General features: G+C 35.4%; 1 protein-coding gene across 1 annotated transcript; it reads right to left on the bottom strand.

Annotated features, from left to right (window-relative positions):
- Window positions 1–1,454: 1,454 nt before the first annotated feature.
- Window positions 1,455–20,820, bottom strand: LOC128011981 (protein shisa-like-2A). The gene is made up of 3 exons (XM_052594821.1): window positions 20,524–20,820; window positions 14,144–14,280; window positions 1,455–3,669 (listed from the first exon to the last, which is right to left on the bottom strand). Exons 1-3 carry the CDS (start codon window positions 20,703–20,705, stop codon window positions 3,485–3,487), a joined length of 504 nt encoding a protein of 167 aa, XP_052450781.1. The 5' UTR covers window positions 20,706–20,820; the 3' UTR covers window positions 1,455–3,484.

Below are 20,820 nucleotides of genomic sequence, written 5' to 3' on the forward strand. Positions count from 1 at the left end.
TTACTATAATAAGTACATAGTATGTACATGAGGAACAGGACTGTAAAATAAAGTGCTACCAACTACACACTAACAATTGCTGTAACAGCTACAACAGCCACATTCTGACATGCTGTTTTCCGTTAAAACTAACTGTAGAAAACAAAAATCCACTGTGGGCAATATTAGACTGTATGTGTTGTATCTTTAAAGTTTAATCTTTCTATCTAGCAGTCAGTGCATTAAATAAAGCAGCAGCCAGAGATAATTCTTTTCAAAATGTAAAACGAGACAAAAGTAGGAATTTTTCACTGCTATAAAGCCAAGTCAACTGTTTATTTCAAGTCTTTCTAAACCAAACACCTTGACCTGCATCAGTTGCACTTCTCAAGTTTAGATTTCCAGAGCCGGTAAGAATTCAGTGGAGCTTGACAGACGATCACGCCTGGTCTGTTTGGATATAATATCCTGTCTGCCATCAGACCTCCTCTCAAACACTGGATGTTTCATCTGCTCGCTTCACACACACTTCCAGTTTCACAGAGCCACGTGCTTGACATGTTAAATATACTATATGTATGAGAGGAGAAAACTGACTGGGTAATACAGCTATTAGAAATTCATGATATGAATTGATATGACACGATATGCATTCATAAAATGTGCTTTGACCTTTTGAATTCAGCAAGCAATATTTTTAACATTTTCACAACACACCTCTCAATGTTGTGTCATTTTTTTTGAGGTGTAAAGTATAATCAAAGTTGCTATTTTAAATTGGAAAAAAATCTCTAGGTTTCAACACTTTTTTTACTCAGAAATTGCTAGCAAATATAAAATATATAAATAATAATAATTTCAAAGGAACAGCAAGCAACATGATTAGATTTTGACTGAAATGTGTGTGTGTGTGTGTGTGTGTGTGTGTAACATACTTAATAATCTAGTGTTATTTTAGTCCAATTTAAATACTATTATATTTTTATTAGTAGTTGCAATTAGTTTTAATTTTATATTTCCTCTTTTAATTTGATTTGAAACCTTTAGTGCGTTTGTTGTGTTTTAATGTGTTTGTGTTTTTTGTATGTTTTGTGTTTCATTTGTAGCCGTTTTTGATGTCTGCATAATTTATATACAATAAATATTTTAAATATATATAATTATAATGTATCATATATAATTGGAATAAATATCTTAATATTATACATTTCCATATATATACACAAATGTTTAAGTTTTGTTATTTTTCACCAATATACACATTCACATAAATGACAAGGCAAGAAACCTTCACTAACATTATAAGTGGAGTGCATGGGAACAAATAAGCAGCTTCAAGTGTGCAATACGAGTCTCTTGAGCATCCCTTAACTGCTAATTGAACCCGTTTGAGCATGTATGTGGAGGAGGTGTTAAAAGAGACTCAATGCAGTATGCTGGCTTGAAATGACCATCAAATTCAAACAAGATGTGGTATAAAGATTATATCTTTAATGGTTTGTTCGAGGATTTCTCAGGATGCGTTAACTGGTGTTGAACCTGGGCGTGCTCTTGAATGAGCAGTCTTTGATCAAATGAAAAACACAGAAGAAAAGTTAATAGTCAAGCTCAGAGATGAAAAATATTTTCAGACTTGCATGGCATCTTGATGTCCTGCGGTAAAAGTTGAGTCGCTGTTGAAACAGATGCAATTTCTTAATTAATCGTGCTGAGAGGCAAAAGTTCTCATTTTGGAGCTGACGAGAAAGATATTATCAAAACACAAAGAGCATCATGAAGCATTACAGGCGAAAGCATCATAAAACAAACAAAGCCACCAACATCTCTGAAAAAAAATCATCTTGAATTGTCCATCAATGTGTCAAGCAGCTCTTTGGAAATGCAGCAATCTAAAACGGTACATCAATAGACAACTTTTTTCATCACAGCATATTAAAATCGAATCAATACAGCTCAAGGTTGCAAACCCTGAAGAACTGAAGTAAATGATAAAGAAAACTAACCGGCTTACAAAGTAGACTTCAGTGCAGCTTTGGCCTTCAGCAGAACACAATAGATAATTCTCCCATGACAATGAATAGAAAGTCAAGAATTTCCAAACATTTCCTAGCCACACACAATCAAAAAAGAGGTACACGCCGTCACCGGGACAGTACCTTTTCGATAGACACCATATGTACCATTAAGGTTCTTGCACTCTTTAGGGGAAAATATGCACTCTTTAGGAATAAATAAGGTACAAAATGTGTACCTTTGGAAAGGATATTGCCCCAGTGACCGCTTTTGTACCTTTTTTTCCTCACTCTCAGAAAAAAAAAAAGTGTAAAAGCTGTTACTGGGACGGTATCTTTTCAAAAGGTACTAAAATGTACCATTTAGGTATATGCACTCATAAGGGGTAAATAAGGTATAAAGGTGTATTTTTTTTAAAGGCACCCCTCTAGTGACAGCTTTTGTGCTTTTTTCTTAGCATGAAGAGTATAAAAGCTAAAAAGTAAATTTACTGTAACTTTGCCTAAAATGGTAAAATGTATTAGTTTAAAAGTACATTACCATTTTAGGGAGTTCCTTATAGGGCCGTTTGCACTGAATGCGTCCTGGCATCTAGACATCAGGAATGATTTTTAGAAAATGCACATAATTTCCTACAGTTTCCATGCCAACTTGCTACTGTAAACAAAAGCTTGCAATGCTTGCCCCGCCTCTAGGGTCTTCTGATTGGTCCCCTCTTAAGGAACTGATATTAATGAGCGGCACATGTAAAAGTAGTTAGTTCAACTTGACACTATGTCTTAAAAACATGGTGCTCATGTCCAACAGACGCAACATTCATCCACAAAAAACAATGGCAAAGTGGCACATTGCAATGGAAAAACGAGTTCTGTGTGAACAGCCCCTTATACCTTCATGCCATGTTACTTTTGGGTTAGATAACATTTTACAGTTCTCTCTCTACACATAGTGAGTTATTGGCTTAAAAGTATTGGGACTTCAACTTGTAGCTTGTTTAAGAAAAGTTCTTTTTAACACAATGTGATATAGTACGCCCAAAACTGAAACAAAAGCAGAAAAGCAAATTAAAAACTTGATTCTTGCAGTACGTGAATCGCTTGATAGTTCAAATGGTGCTCAAAGCTGTTTTAAAGGCATCGACGACTAGTGTCGGTGTAATCGCTTGGTAAACTTTGTTTGAGAGAAACATGAATATTGTAATTCTCAGGATTTGGAAACAAGAATCTCTACGATTGAGTTCAATTCCGTCTTTGGTTCAATCTACAGACTCTCAAAGAGCTGAAGTCTTGATGAATGTAAACCGTTAAATTTTTCTTGCGCCATGTAAAAAAAAGACCCTGTGTTTGATGATGAATGAAACTTTTTCTCAGTTTGTTACACTGATTTCAGTGACAGTCTGTTGAGGCCAAAATATTAGAGACCTTCAGGTGGTTCAAAATGTTACTTAAGTCACATGATGGTTGGGTAAAGCCACTGAAAAGACTCCAGGGCTTTATGAAGGTCCTTCAACGTTGATGGTGGTGACCGTAGCCATGAAGCAGCGCTGGAACAGGCGGTCTGGGTCGGGCGGCTGGTTGTCACAGTCCAGTTTGCCCCGTAAGAAATGCTTGCGGAAACCCTGCGGTCCCGGTGCGGTGCTCGGCTGACTCAGACCCTCTTGAGGACTGGGCCCAGATCCTGAGAAACACATGACAGGAAACTTTAGACATTTGTCAGAAGAGTTTTCAGCTGCTTGCTGGTGTAACACTCCTTGGTAAGTCTACAGTCTATAAGTCCTTAAATATTGTCAGTGTGTTCTTCATGACTTGCCAGTGAGTTTTGATATAAGTGACACTGGAGAACAAGTCGCTGGGGTATATTTTTAGAAATAGACAATTATTATATAGGATATTAAGTAAAGATCATGCTCCATGAAGATATTTTGTAAATGTCCTATCATACATATATCAAAACGTAATTCTTGTCTAGTGATATGCATTGCTAAGAACTTAATTTGGATAAATTTAAAGGCGATTTTCTCAATATTTTTTTATTTTTTTTTGCACCCTCTGATTCCAGATTTTCAAATATACTTCAGATGAAGTATAAATCTCAATTTTCTCAATTTTTTTGTCACCTTTTATATATGTGGTCCAGGGTCACATATATAAAAATAGCAAGCAAAGAGTGCTACATGAGTATCTCTGTTAATACATCCTGGTTATAAGGGATATTTAATTAAAGACAATTCAATTCAATTTGATTTCAGCATTAATTATTACCAAAACACCATTTATTAATATTAGATTTTATTTTATATTTTCAGTTTTTATTTTAGTTTTACATTTTAACAATTACATGATTTGTTTGCATTTGTATTATTTTTTGTTTATCTTTAATATTTCTATTTAGGCTTTTATTTATTTTTTACTTTAGTTTTAGCAATTTTATTGTCTTTTTACATTTCAGTTAGGCAACATTCAAATTTTGTGTCCGTTTTTAAAAGTATTTATAGATTATTATAATCTACATATGTAATATATAATATCACAAGTATTTAATAATGTCTTTATTATGTTTTTATTTTTTAGTTTAAAGGAACACTACACTACTTTGGGAAATAGGCCCATTTTCCAGCTCCCTAAGAGTTAAACAGTTGAGTTTTACCGTTTTCGAATCCATTCAGCTGATCTCCAGGTCTGGCAGTAGCACGTTTAGCTTAGCTTAGCATAGATCCTTGAATCTGATTAGACTGTTAGCATCTCACTTCTGCTGACTGTCATACATGCAAAGTCGTTCCAGCGGATGACGTAGAATATATACTTCGCTAACATGCCGGTGAGAAGTGATGAATGCAGAGGCCTGGAGGAGAGAGCAAAACAAAATGCTGGCCAAAGATAATATTTTCTATAACTCAGATTTGATTCGTCTGAAAGAAGTAAGTCATACACCTATGATGCTTTGAAGGTGAGTAAAACAAGGGCTAATTTTCATTTTTGGGTGAACCAACCCTTTAAGTTTGAATAATTATGTGCTTTTGTAATTTTAAATACAAAAGAGAGTTTATATATACAGTACTGTGCAAAAGTCTTAGGCCAGTAGTATTTTCACCAACAAAAAATAGTTTTAAGTCAGTAACTTTTATGTTTTGCTGTAGTGTGTCAGTAGTAAATATCAGTTTACATTTCCAAACATTATATTTGCCATTAATTGTAATAATCCAGTGAGATTTGTGTTTGCACGAGGATTCGGACAGCAGCCGGTGCTCCACACAGAGATCTGATCATCATCAGTCTGTCTGAATATCATGAAGAACAGAACAAACTGAGACAGACTCAATCCAGAAAAACTGTGCCAATGTTTCCAAAACACTTCAAGAAACCTGCAAAGCTACATTACTGTGCAAAGTTTTAGGCACTTGTGTAAAAATGCTGTAAAGTGAGGATGCCATCAAAAATAATGCCAATAGATTTTATTAATTAACTTCTATTAACTTAACTTAATTAAATAAACATTTGGTGTGACCACACTATGCGTTAAAAAAAGCTTTTGTCCTAGGTGCACTTGTGCATTGTTTTTCAGGTAGCTTTGCAGTTAGGTTTCTTGAAGTTTCACTGGTCACTTTTTTAGGTACATCTTGCTAGTACCGAGTTGGAGCCCCTTTTGCCTTCAGAACTGCCTCAGTTCTTCATGGCATAGATTCAGCAAGGTGCTGAAAGCATTCCTCAGAGGTTTTGGCCCATATTGACATGATAGCATCAAGCAGTTGCTGCAGATTTGTTGGCTGCACATCCATGATACGAAGCTCCTGTTCCAGCACATCCCAAAGATGCTCTATTGGGTTGAGATCTGGTGACTGTGGGGGCCATTTTAGTACAGTGAACTCATTGCCATGTTCAAGAAACCAGTCTGAGATAATTTGAGCTTTGCGACATGGTACATTATCCTGCTCATCAGAAGATTGGTACACCTTGGTCATAAAGGGATGGACATGGTAAGGTAACAATGCTCAGGTAGGCCGTGACATTTAAACGAAGGGGCCGAAAGTGTGCCAAGAAAACATCCCCCACACCATTACACCACCACCAGCAGCCTGAACCGTTGAGACAAGGCAGGATGGATCCATGCTTTCATGTTCTTTATGCCAAATTCGGACTCTACCATCTGGATGTCGCAGCAGAAATCCAGACTCATCAGACCAGGCAACGTTTTTCAACATTCTTTTATTGTCCAATTTTGGTGAGCCTGTGTGAATTGTAGCCTCTGTTTCCTGTTCTTAGCTGACAGGAAACTTTTGAACATGATGAAGATGGCCAAATTTGTCTTATTTTGTTGAAATATTTTTTTTTCCATTTAGTTCTGCCCTTCGTAAGCAACAGAAGATACTTGTATGCAGGACCTTAAAGATTTTTCTGAAGAACGCTGCTCAGTTTAACTGTTCAGAACAAACAAGGGACTCATGCACAACCATCACAAAACAGAAAGACAGTCGAGGATCATCAGGGAACAGAACACAGTATTAAGAACCAAGGGTTCCCAAACTTCTGAGGGGGTTATTTTAATAATTTCAGCAATTTTTTTGTCTTGTGGACTAAATGTTAATATCTTTTATGTACAATATCTTACTCAGGACAGTACTAAATAAAAAATAACATGCATCTAGTATGATCTCTCTTATTATTTGAAAATTACTCATATTTTCACAGATTCTGCAAGGGGTGCTCAAACTTTCGAGCCCCACTGTGTGTGTGTATATATATATATATATATATATATATGTGTGTGTGTGTGTGTGTGTGTGTGTGTGTGTGTGTGTGTGTGTATGAAAAAACTACAAACTTAATATATACTAATAAAAAACTTTATATATTAAATAATATTATGTCATTCATTATAATTTGACTGCCAAAACTTTGACATTAGAATACACATTCAAATTTATTATTCAAAATAAGGATGACATGTTCTGATGATACCGTTTGCTTTCTTGGATATATCCCTTCTTTTTGTTTTATAGTAATTTGAGAGTTGCTTTGCATAAAGTCATCTGCTAAAAAGAAGAGATGCAAATGGTGTGCAGTTTTTGCAGTTGAGTCATTCTCTGGAGAAACAGGCTGTCAGGTCTCAGGTGTTCTGCTCGTCTCTGTAGTGTTACGTAAAGACTCCTGTTTCAGCAAAATTGATCGCTCTGCACTGCCGACTCTCAGAAATGACTGGGACGACCGTCTTTGGTGTTCACTAACTTTAACCTTCAGTTCTTTATGTTGAAAAGAAAATCTTGTAAATGACATACTTCACTACCTTGAAACGTTAAGGGTTAGCTTTAGAAAAAAACAAAAAGTGCTATGAATGCACACTGTTAAGCAATGAAATGTCACTTTGCTTTAAGAGACTGCAAAAAAAAGGGGGAAACAATGAGGCATTTTAGCCACCTCCTTTTGAAATGGCAGCAACACTAGATGGAAGATAAATACCACACAACATTTTTTTAAAAGGTACATATTTTTATCTAAATGGTACATTTTAGTACCTAGATGGAGCAATTTATTACCTTTTAATAGGGTATCAACCAGCTTTTATCTTTTTTTTTAAGAGAGTGCATATAGACAGAAGATAAAAAGGAGTAGAGTTGTGTAAGTTAATGACAGAATGAATGTAATTCTTCTAAACAAACTTGAATTAAATGTGCTGTGTAGATAAGGTGAAAGGGTCATTCTCTAAATGGAAACAGATGAAAAAAAACCAGCTATTAACCTTGACACCATATTTTATGTAATAAAATGCAAGAAATCGCATTATCCACTTAATGAATCTCAAGTTTTTGTGGAAGACAAAAAAGGTCAGAGGATGGCAGTGAGATGAAAAGAAAAGAAAAACAACGTCTTGATTGAACAACACATTGATTTCTAGATCTCCTGTGAATCTCCTGTTTCATACTGAAAACAAAAACCATAATTGGTCACTTTAAAATAACAAAAATCGATGTCACTTTGGTCTTTTTGCAGAGTTAGAGAAGAAGAAAACACGAGACGCTAAAGGCCACGGGAAGAGGTGCACTGCAGGTGAAATGATATCAATTATTTGTGTCCCAGACAGAATGGGGTGGGAATGACAATGATAAATGGAGGCGGTGGGACGGCAGACCGTCCTCATCCTCAAATCCTCCAGCTGAATGAGAAATTATATTGCGGAGGGTGTTTTAAAAGTTCATTTGTAATGGGTCGAGGTTTAGGTTTTGGATTTATATGTTCTGTGTGTCCAAAACATATCCAAAAGAAGAAACTTGACTTGGAAGGGCGGAAAATTCAGGAGAAATGGCAAGAAAGGTATTTGATCAATGAGGTGAACGCCCACTGTTTGATCACAACCCGTGGCTGTGGTAAAAGTGGGCAAAGTTAAACGACACTGAGACACACTTGGGTGGCTTCGGATGGAAAAAGTAAATGTGCGAGGAGTGTGTGATATTTATCGTCTACTATAATATAGTGATTGCTGTTTTAATGATGTGCGAGCTTGCAAAACAAACAAACAAAAAAATGTCTTAAGAGTTTGCTGTGGGACAAAGGATATAAGAATGCTGTTAGGCAAAAAAATGGCCTGTAAAAGTTTCTTGTTTTTATATTCATGCCATGATACTGTTAAGTAATATCAGCAAGAGTGTTGTTTTCCCGAATATCAGCGCGACTGCAGATGAATTGATTTTATATAACAACCAAGACATTAGTATTAAGTTAGTCACAATGATGTGTGCATTTCTAACATTTTATATGGTCTAAGGCAAAATAAAGTCATCATAATGTCACGGCAATGCAAGTTTTTATTGTCCACCTGGCAAAACTGGCCTTAAAGACAAAAAAGTCTAATCACTGATTTTTGCCTTAGCAATGTAAACACTTTCACTAGCACAGATAAGCAGGTCAAATATATTGATCCCTTTGTGATTCAGCACAAGGAAAAACATATTTTTGTTTTGCCACATCTCTGTAATTTATGTGAACTTAAATGTCAGCTTCATTGTGTGAACCAACTCTTAGCAATTCCCAATATTTGAGACTCATCACATCTGACCCAAAAGAAAAGACATTATCTTTTTTAAGTAGCCTATTATATTCGGTAGGCTATTCATCTTATTTCTCTGTTTGGATCAGAAGAAATGCTTCTTAGTTATTTGCAAGCTGTTGTTGCGTGAACAAATGACACACACAGAGACATGCACACTTAGGCACTGCCAGCAGTGAACTAATGATTTCTGAACAAAACGTGCTCAACGGAAGGTGAGGTACATTTGTTTGGTATCCAAAACTTTTGCTTCCCTTTGTCTACTTTGTCACAGTTTGCCAACTGCAGGTTATGCATCTCTGGATCTATAAAACAAGAAAGTGCTTGCCGTCACAAAAGTACAAACGCATTTTGCCAACTAATTTCAAAATGTGCTTATATGATCAAGATGCAACCAAAATTGAGATGCTTTGCAACAAACAGTGAGGTTACAGTTCGTATTTGTAGTGTATACTATTCATTGTATCATTTTGATGTTTTTTATTATTTTCATGACAATTAAGCATATTTTCCAGATGCATCTTTTTTTTATCCTTTGCTTTTGTGTTGTTGCATGTTATTTTTTTCTTAGGCATATGCAATGCACTATATACATAATCTTGCCTTGCCAATTCGCCTTACTTTTTCTCATTAGTGCAGATAAGGAGTCTCAATAGATTCTTCTTTTACAGTATCTAAATATATAACTGATTTGAAGTAATACAAATTAAAATTCAAGTCAGTACAACACATACTACCATGCTGTTTATACCATTTTAAGACATAATTATTATATAATGTTAGGGGCAAATTGAACTGAAATAAAATTAGCTGTCTGGATGCCAAAATGAAAAGAAATAATAATAATAATAATAAATAAATAAATAAAAAGAATAAAAGAGAATAAAATCCTTCATTATCTCTCACTCTTATAATTTTTTATAGTCATCACATAATTTAAACAGAGTAGCGAAACATTCTCAAGCATGTGTTAATGAGTTAACAGGAGTAATTATGACCCTTCAGCACATTTAATTGTGTTGCAATCATATTTTTGTTCAGCTCTGCTGTTTTTAAATGTGCTATATAAGTACATTTTCCTTCCTTACTCAGGATCTTAAGAAAACATTACTGCTCAACACAAAGAACTGAATGTCATCTAAACGTCTCATTAAATCTGTCCGTCTCCAAATCGTTTAATTTTCTCTCTCAAATCTCTACCCTTCTGCCAATGACTCATTATAGTGCATATTGTTTATAGACCTGCATTAAGTGCATGGATCTGAGCTCTCTATATTAGTGTGAGGACAAGATGGGTCACATTTAACCTCAAGATCAAAAGAAATATGCATTATGAACATTAAGTCTGGTTTCTGAACCATTAAGAATTTTTTTTTTCTGCACTGTAACATTTTCATGACATGGCATATAAGGTCGTTGAAAGCACTTAAGCAGCAAGTGCAGCAAATATATTAAAATGTAATTATGCAGAACTAAATTTGTCATCTATTTAATGATCTGTTATTAAGTCATATAATGGAGTTTTATTTTATTAAAAAAAAAGCAATGGTAAAGTATTACAGGAAAATGACTACTGGAGGTTCTTGAATCTGGTTGGGGGGGGGGGTCATGGTTTTAATGATGCATTTCTGTAATACAAAGAGAACTGAGGCAAATCTACTAAACTCACTTTATGTAATTTGCTTTTAATATCCTATGCTATATTATAACAAAATGTTGTATTATATACAGCGGTGTTTTAATGACGTGTCTGTAAATGAAGATATGCACAAAGTTTTGTTGTTATTATGTCTGTATACAAAAAAAAGTAGACCCTTTACAGATTCGATTGATGTATTGCTCTTATCTGTACGATCAAAACTGAAAGTGTAATTTAAGTTCTTTCAGGGTTATCAGGAGAAAATCCCTCATAATGCGTATACGCATTAATCGACTTCAGAGGGTTAAGGTCATGCCACAGCATCTCAAGTCCGGACTTTGACTTGGTCACTCCAAAGCCATCATTTTGTTTTTTTTGAGCCATTCAGAGGTGCTTTCTTTGGGATCATTGTCCTGCTGCATAACCCAAGTGCACTTGAGCTTGAGATCACAAACTAACATCCGGATAATCAAGATATTTTTTGGCAAATGTGAGACGAGTCTTTGTGTTCTTTTTGGTTAGTAGTGGCTTTTGCCTTAGAACTCGCTCGTGGATGTCGTTTTTCCGTCTCTTTCTTATTGTTGAATCATGATCAATGACATAATTGAGGCGAGTGAGGCCTGCAGTTCTTTAGATGTTGTTCTTGGTTCTTCTATGACCTCCTGGATGAGTTGTCATTGTGCTCTTGGAGTAATTTTGGTAGGCCAGTCTCTCCTGGGAAGGTTTGCCACTGTTCCAAGTTTTCTCCATTTGTGGATAATGGCTCTGACCATGCTTCGCTGGAGTCCCAAAGCCTTAGAGATGGCTTTATATGAGATGTATCTCATCTGTTCTTGAATTTCTTTAGATTGTGGCATGCTGCGTTGCTCTTTAAGTATCCTTCACTTTGTCAGACAGGTTTTATTTAAGTGATTTCAAAAATGTTGGCCTACCAAAACTCCCCCAAGAGCGCAACAATGACTCATTCAGGATCCACCACTAATATAATTGCCACAAAGTAAACAACAACAGCTAATAATTTTTATGCAAAATATGAATAAACTTTTCATTAGATTTTGGGTGAAATATCACCTGGACAAGTACAGCATCAGTGCATGCTCCTGCAATCAATCAATCAATATATATAAAGACACTGAGAGTATAAAAATCCTGCATATTATTTAAACTTGCATCGTTACAAAAAATGTTTTTATTAGCAATGTTTTGGTTAAATCATTTTGGTCTAGTTTTAATTATACTGTAATTCAACTCAACTATGAGGTGCACAAGGCACTAAATTTCTTATTGTTAAAGTTCAAATATAGTAACTTCCCCCTCCTCTGAAACAACTTTTACTTTCTGCTGATGATGCAACAGGTGAAGAAATGCATTGCAAATTCTTTGCAAGTCTCATGGACAGTGTTCATAAATCAAAGTTAAGGGTTGTCAATCCGCATGTCCTGTCTGAAAACCCCTCCAGCTGTTCTTTTCAACAACAATTTCTTGAGAAAACTACTTGATTTTTGTCATTATTTCATGTGATTGCATGATTATTTAAAGTTTGATCTGGCACATAGACTTATTCACTGTACTTACAGCAAGTCATCCATTCACCCGACAGAGAAACCTGACTCACTTACACACAAAAGCCTGTTGAAAGATCTATAAAACCACCATTACTAATGCTAATTTGCCATTTGACTGGTTATTGTTGTTATTTCTTTAATAAAAAGGCTCTAACAATGAACCAAGATGCAGCACATCCTACATGAGCTGCCAAGCCTTGAATCACATCAACAGCTTTGCTTTAACTTTTTTCTGATTGGTGTCTGATGTATTTCACACACAAAACACACTATCGAACTGTCATGTCACCAGATATGCTTCAATATGTTTCTTTATGCTGCTCAAACCTTTTAAAAGCATTAATAGAACATTTCCCATACATGAAAACAAATATGTCCTTCAGAACCCAGACAAAAAGAGCTCAGGACTTTTGCTCTTTATGCATCTTTAAAGTAACTGATGTGGACACAAGCCTATTTGGTCTATTTCTTGACCCAGTGAACCACATCTGAGCTACGTCTTTGCAGGGTTTCTACAGGTTACACGAAGGTAAAATTAAGACTTTGCAAACTTTTCTAAGACCATGTAAAGATGGTTGAATTTAAGAGTTATGATTAAAACAAAAACAACAAATATCTGCCAGTGGGGTCAGAAAATACTTAATTCAAAGGAAAAACAAGCATTTTTAATGCCGTATTGACGGATATGTGATCACATTTCAAGCATAAATTTATAAAATTTTCTCTGAAAACAAGACAATTTTCAAATGTTTTTGGTTAGCAAATGTTTTTGTGATAAAGAAACTAAAATAAACCAAATTAATTTTGCAAAAATGAACCACTAGGATTGCTGACATAATCCTGATTCTTTGTCTCTTTAGAATCTGCATTCAACAAGCTCAGTTTATCTTACAATGCATCCAAAACAGAAGAAAGAAAATCCATTTTATGTTTTTTGTAGTGCAACCGAAGGGTCAACATTAAAAATATATTTATTTTTTTTCTTTTGTATTTTGAATTGTTACCTAGATACTGCTAGCACTCAGAGTGGCACTAACACTCATGATGCGATTGTACAGTTCAGAAAACAGTCAGGGGAAAAGAGCCTAAATCTACTAGCTTAAATGAGTTTTCATGAATGCTAACAACAGGCATATATTGAACTTTTACAGATCTCTATTACTAATTCCGATTGCTAAATTATGGCATTCTGGGGAAAATCATTTTGCATTATGTCTTAATAGAATAATTTCTCAAAGCTTTTGGTCGCTATTTTAACAATCTAAGCAAAAGGTCTAAAGCGCACGGCAAAGGTGCACTCAGGGTGTGTACAAATCCACTTTTGCTTGTATAAAGACGGGAAAATGCTTGGCACGCCCAGGTGCATGGTCTAAAGGGGTTGTCCCTATTCTCTTTTTGAGTAATGGGTGTTTTTTTGGGCGTAACGTGCAATTAACCAATCAGAGTCTCATCTCCCATCCCCTTTAAAAGCCAGTTGCGTTCGCACCATGGTGGGTTTGGAATGTAAAAATGGCGCACGCCAGGTCTATTTATCTATTTATTTGTAGAGTAGATGCACAAACAAGCAGGATTATTCCTTATGTTAACTAATTTATTTATAATGATTTATAATCACATGAATAGAACTTTTTTTTCACAATACAAAAAAAAGCAATAAATCGTCTGACAGAATCTAAATGAATAAGAAGAAGCAGATGATGCATGAAGAATAATTCCACTGATATTATTACTGCTACTAAAAGACCGTGATTGTAAATGTAAATGTCACTTGCCACATTATGCAATTAAACCACACTCTCATCAAATAGGCTGTAGCGTGAGATTGATGTCCTAGGCTTTTCTGAAGGACTTTCCTCTCAAGATGTTTTCATGTATAGAAATTGTTCTTTTGTTGAAGGTGTTTTCATACCTGGTGCTCGTAAAGGCAGTCCATTGTCCAGCCCTCGAGGTTTAGTGGCGATGAACAGGTAGCAAAGCACGCAAACAGTGATGATGAAGGCTAACAGCACCACAGCAGCTATAGACAAACCAACCAGGGCTCCCAAACTAGGACAAAAAAAGAGATAGATTAAACAAGGTTAAACAGCTGCAAATATTTTTTTTTCAACAGTTATACAAAGCCATCAGTACACTATTAGAGAAATTGTATTAATACACTTTTGAGTAATCCTAAGAAGGTAAAGTTGAATGTAAACATTCATGTGCAACATGACTCAACTCCCAAAAGTCAAAATTGGTGCAGAGCCATTTATTGTTTAAAACCACCAAATTCAATTTCAACAAAATATTTTCAATGAGAATTAAATCTGGAGACTTAACAGGCCATTCTGATTTGGATGTACACTTTGGGATGATTGTCCTGAAGGAAAGTCCATTGATCATCATCTTCAGTTTTTGCACCAAAGGCATCACAGTTCTTGCCAAAATAACCTGATACTTCAAAGAATCCATGATGTCCTTCCACTTCTTGCAACAGTAAAACATCCCCATAACAGGACTGGTTCTCCTCCAGGTTTGACTATGGAGATAGTGTTCTTCTGCTAATTAGCTTTGCCTTTTTTGGACCAGACATACTGCTGATTCATGGATCCAAACAGTTCTAGATGGTTCATATCACTCCATAAAACATTCTTCCTGAGCTCCACATGTATATTCAAATGAGTTTTAGCATGTTCAGGTTGGCCTTTTATGTAATTCTTGGTCAAGAGTGGCATTAAGCAAGATGCCCCAACATGAAGGCCATACTTGCCTTGTGATCTTCTTATACTCTGCACTGAAATGTTTTTCCTCCTTTCATCAGGTCATCTTTCAAGTCCTTGGCAGAATATTGCAGGTTTTTTTTAGTTGCTGTGATCAAACATTTCAGATCAAACAAAGGTTTTCTGGTCAAATAATTTTTTTGGCTAACAGTTGTGTCTCTATGATTTTTAATGATTTGGATGTATTTATGTTCCCTTAGACTTTCTAAAGTAATAAAACAATTTCTTCACTATAGCTTCTCTATAGCTTATGTGAGAACTCTGTTGACTTGTCATATTTGCTCCTCCAATTCAGCACATCCATGTAACATCTCAATCTAGTTATGTTTTCTAATAGAGTTTCTAAAGGTTTAAATGTGTTTTAAGATAATTGTGTTCCCCAAAATACAAGAAAGGGACTAAAAACAGCAATGTTGAGTAGGGGGTTGAATAATTATGACTGTGGCGAGTGGGGCGGGGCCGAGAGGCGTGGGAACAAGGAGTGAGGCCAGGTGCGCCCCACCACCGGTATCGAGTCCCACGTAGGAGATGGAAGGATATAAAACTGGAGCGACTATAGTGAAGGACGAGAGAGGACCAGGCCTGGACAAGATTTAATGTTTGCTTTTTATTTTGTGTGCACCAGTCGTCCGTGAGGGGCTGGTGCACTGTTTTGTGTTTATTTTTGAATTATTAAAATGTTTTGATTGTCCGCCGGTTCCCGCCTCCTTCTTCCCGATGAATAGGAAGTTTTTATCATTACAATGACGTAGATATGTGACCCTGGACCACAAAACCAGTCTTTAGTGTTTATTTTTTTATACACAATCTGAAGCTGAATAAATAAGCTTTCCATTGATGTATGGTTCGGACAATATTTGGCCGAGATACAACTATTTTTTAAAATCTGGAATCTGAGGGTGTAAAAAAATAATAAAAATACTGAGAAAATCACATTAAAAGTTGTCCAAATGAATTCTTAGCAAAGCATATTACTAATCAAAAATTAAGTTTTAATATATTTACAGTAGGAAATTTACAAAAAATCTTCATGGAACATGATCTTTACTTAATATTCTAATAATTTTTGCATAAAAGGAAAATCAATAATTTTTTTGGCTTTTGCTAAAAAATATACCCCAGAGACTTAAGTTTTGTGCTCCAGGGTCACATATTAAAAATCTTACACCTCAAAAATGTTACATTATATATTGACATTAACACTTTTAATATGTCAGTAAAGTGTCAAAGATGCAAGCCCTGAACCCTCAGAAAAGCTTGTATTTTTAATTTATATATTATTAGTCATACATAAATTATTAGTCAGAAATGTAGGTTTTAGTTACAAATTTGGCATCTCATTAAGAATAGAAAATATATCTAGTTAAAATACAAATGTCTACACACACACAAATACATGCACACAAACACATTTGCATATTTCTGACTGCATAAAATCCATTATTTGATTAGAATAAAACACTATCAGTTATTTGGTTAGATGTTTTCCCACTTTCAAACAACCCCCTTCAAACATCCTTCTCCACCCCCACAAAATCATGGGTTGAAAGCACAAACAACTTTGTTTTAGATTATTAAAGCATGCCGTCACACTACTGCATGCCTGATAACAAATTAAAAGCAGTTTTGAAAGCAGTAAATGAGTTCTTACATGAATCAGTTAATGTTAATGAATCTTTCACATTAACTGGTGCATAAAAGGCTTCAGAGCAGCAGAGCATTAACTGTGGAGAAACTGCACTTAAAGAGCCACAGTAGGTCATTTAGACAACTTGTAAAGAGACAACCCTGTGCATCGCTCATTAAATATATAGAATGTAATTTCTGCACCAGCAGACTTTAGGTTTAGACATTAGAACCATGGAAAACTTGCTGCCACAATGGTAAGGTGGTTGCAGTCAAGAACCTTTAACAATTATGGAACCTTTCCTTTGTGCAAAAGGTTCTTTGTAGAGGAAAAAGCTTCTTTAGATTATTAAAATGTTTTTCACACTAACAAAAAAAAATGGTAACAGTGAAAGGTTTTTGGGGGACCCAAAAATGCTTCCTCTAGATCATCACTGCAGAAACTTCCATTTGGAACCTTTTTTTAAGTCTAGGTTAGAGTTTAGGATTCTCATCACACACTTTTAAAACTCTATAAAACTTCAATAGGGCAACATGAGCAACTCCTGTACTTTACAGAGTGCCCACAGACTTCTCTGAAATGTCATGCTGTTAAATGTCATGTCACGGTGACATGTGAAGAGAACAGTCATCATTGAGTTCCCTGTGAGAGTGAAGAAGACGGCTTGACCTGATCACCTGAAGATCAGAAGCAGCTGCAAGAAGCGCATTACAGTAGGCACTAAGCAGTTTTAAAGGTATTACTGACAGCTAGCTGCTGAAATGTATGGAAGCCTGTGTCCACCACTGAAAAAAGTCAGAAATGCATGACAAAGACGCAAATATGTTATAAAGTCAAAAGTGTGGGATATAACAATATCCTTTCAGAGCAATAAAGTCAGAATCGCAAGAGTTGCAACATGCAATGGTAAATCACATAAGTTTATTTCCCCTCAGATTTTGACTTTTTAACTTGCAATTTACCTATTGGTAAGCCCCGGCCCCCTTAATTACTGTTCCTTAGTTACTTGGTTACTCTGATAAAAAATTGCAACCTACAATAATAGCTGTCCATGTACGGAGCCCCGCACATGAAATGCAGGAAAAAATATAAGGCTAAATTGTGTGCACGATTTACTAATTCGTTCCCTCAATGTACTAAAACATGCACACGATTACTATAGCATTCCCTCGATTTACTATTGCGTTCACTCGATTTATAAATTGTGCGAACGCAATAGTAATCGTGTGCTCATTTTAATAAATTGTGGGAACAAATTAGTAAATCATGCACATAATTTATTTCTTTTTTCTTGCATGTCATGTGCGGGGCTCCGTAGTCCATGTGAAAACATTGTCCTTATATCTTTTTGATACATTTTGGGCACAGAAGGACCATCATTCAAGTTGGTTACATAAAATATTTGAAAATAAATAGTGTGGTTATTAATTTGGAAGCGAGGGTTGGTTTACAGTCTACAATGCAAACGGGAGTCTCATGTTACAGTCGACACGATTGCAGATAAAAACATCTCGGATCAACACTGTTCATGTATCGCAGGGTATGGTTAAATAAATTTACATTTAACAAGTTTAATAATTTAAGAGACAGTGAAATGTAGACGTTCGATTATGTGTTTTTGCCATACACCGTACAAGACTCGAGAACAGTCCGCTACTTTGATTTGTACATTAGCATGAACTCACTAACTAACTTTAACTTAGGTAGTTTTAGCCAGAAACACCCTGCTAAAGCACAATATGACATTAACGTTCTGCTTGAGCAAATTAAAATTGTAACTTAATGAGAGTATGTCAACAAGAAAACAAACGTTTTTGTCTTCACTGGGATTGGGGTGAATGCTATGGGACATTTTGTTTGGGTTTAGGAAATAGAATAAAATTAATTAAATTCAATTGCCTATCCTCTCAGGACACCTAGAATCACTGTTACAAGTAGTTCAGGCTTATTGTTTTTAAAAAAAAATTAAAACAATGCAAGCTTTGGATCTTCCAATGTTTCTCTATAGCGCCGAAACCTACAGATGTCCGAGTTCCATTCCCCGTGCAACTGATACTCAACTGCCATTGGCTCATCTGTGTTCGAGGGGAGGGGCTTACCGATAGGTAATTTGCAAGAATATTTCACAATTTTGTTAAAGAAGTCAAAATTGCAAGATAAAAACCCACAATTGCAAGAATTGCCCATTTATATCACCCAATCTTGACTTTATTTCTAGCAACTGTGAGTTTATATTGTGCAATCCTGACTTTATTTCCCCGCAATTGCCAGTTTATTTCCTGCAATTCTGGCTTTATAACTTGCAATTGTGAGTTTACATCTGAATATTCAGAGAGAAAAAAAATTCAGAACTACAAGTTTATTTTATGAAATTCTGAGGGGGAAAAAGTCAATATGTGAGATAAAGTCACAATTACCTTCTTAATTTTTTATTCAGTGGTGAAAACTGACTTCCATAGTACTGCCAGACTGAGGACACACTGCAAGAATTATTGCAACTGACAATGTCCTTGATGTTGATGAATTGATTTATGCACGTTCTAATATGCCTCTAGTCATACAGCATTTTAGATGGATACCTAGGCTTTTTAGGTATAGATCCTGTGAAGCAAAAATAAACTCTCCTTCGTGATCACCAAAACTAATTAAAACCTGATAGAAGGTGTTCAGCCGTTTATAAAACCAGGTGTTGTGATTTGGATTTGTTTTTGCAAGTTTTCAACTAAACTTCAGTCATGAATATTTATAATGAATGCAAATTGTTGCCCTTATCATCATACTTCATCAGAATTTTCAAGAACCACACATTTCTGCCTTTCTTGATGTAAATTGCAGCTTTTAAGTTACTGCAAAAATGTACATAAGAATTTATCTATGCACAAAAATTATGCCGTTAATAACATTAATATATTTAATGTTTTATTCTGATTACACATGATGACATTGATAAGCGCAACAATTTGCATTAATTAATTAGTCATTTAATTTAAGTTTACTTTGTCAGTCAATGCTCAGGAGTTAATACCATTAAACGGACCCTTGTTTCATGAGAGCATCTTTATTCAAGTCTTGTGAGATCATTATAGGTTACTGTGCATAAAGTGTTCATCAAATTAAGAAGAACCTTCACTCTTAAAAATAAAGGTGCTTAAAAGGTTCTTTACAGCGATGCCACAGAAGAACCATTCTGTCAAAGGTTCTTTAAAGAACCATCTCTTTCTTAACTTTTTATAATCTGATTTTTTTGCACAAATAACCTTTTGTTAAACAGAAACATTCTTCAGATGTTAAATATATACACGTTTTATTTGTCAGTTAAATTTTCATGTTACTATTTTTTTTTCTAAACTCCTTTTTGCGCTATTTCCACCTCAGACTGTTTGTCTTGTGAAGATATATTTGGTTTTGTGCTTTGTTTAGCTCTTGGAAACACTGCATTGTATGTTTTATTTTCTCAAAATATGTTTGCAGATTATATTATCCATATAACAAAAGTTAAAGCTGGAAGAACGTCAGACACTTCCTTCTCCTGAGATACATACAAACAAAGAAAAAACATAATCTTAAATGTTCAAAAAAAATATAAACTAGTTAAAGTTCTGAATGACCTGCATTAGGGTGAGCAAAATAAAATTGTGAACATGGACACTGAACATATTTTGAGATTTTGGTTACAGATAAAAATCAGCAATAAAGTTTTGTAAACAATTCTCATGTAGCCTACCATGATAAACAGTTTCACAGAATATCAGTAATTGTAATTTCTCTCATTTTTACGTTTTTATGACGTGACTAGAAAGTTGCCACTAACTGCTACAACTAGTAGCCATACACAGTAGAATAGCCTAATTATTTTCAATTAGCGATTCATGACAAATAAAACACAAAATATCGGTGTCGTACCTGAGCCACCACATATATCCATACTCATAAGGGAAAAAGCTGTTGGGATCGTCGCAGCAGTATTTGACGTCACTGAACCCGCAGCAGAAGACCGCGCGCGCGTCGTTGTCGGTCTTTGGGCACGTGAAGGCGCTGACAAACACATTCTCCGTGTTGTAATATTCCGCGCATTCCGCGCTCATGCTGCCCACGACTCGAACCCTCAACCCGCTACCTGTTAAAACCTGAAGACCCCTTATAACATCCTACAGAGGTACAGTCCAGTAAGAGTAAAGAGTGACGTGACGACTGCCAAAC

The sequence above is a fragment of the Carassius gibelio genome, chromosome B23, assembly GCF_023724105.1.
Source record: "Carassius gibelio isolate Cgi1373 ecotype wild population from Czech Republic chromosome B23, carGib1.2-hapl.c, whole genome shotgun sequence".
Taxonomy (NCBI): Eukaryota; Metazoa; Chordata; class Actinopteri; order Cypriniformes; family Cyprinidae; genus Carassius; species Carassius gibelio.

What these genes read in the sequence shown, in the direction of transcription:
- LOC128011981 (XM_052594821.1), bottom strand. Translation starts at nt 20,705, where the DNA reads ATGAGCGCGGAATGCGCGGAATATTACAACACGGAGAATGTGTTTGTC. An exon ending in GGATATATGTGGTGGCTCAG is followed by an intron (nt 14,281 to 20,523) that starts GTACGACACCGA and finishes TTTTTGTCCTAG; the next exon opens with TTTGGGAGCCCTGGTTGGTT. An exon ending in ACTGCCTTTACGAGCACCAG is followed by an intron (nt 3,670 to 14,143) that starts GTATGAAAACAC and finishes TGTGTTTCTCAG; the next exon opens with GATCTGGGCCCAGTCCTCAA.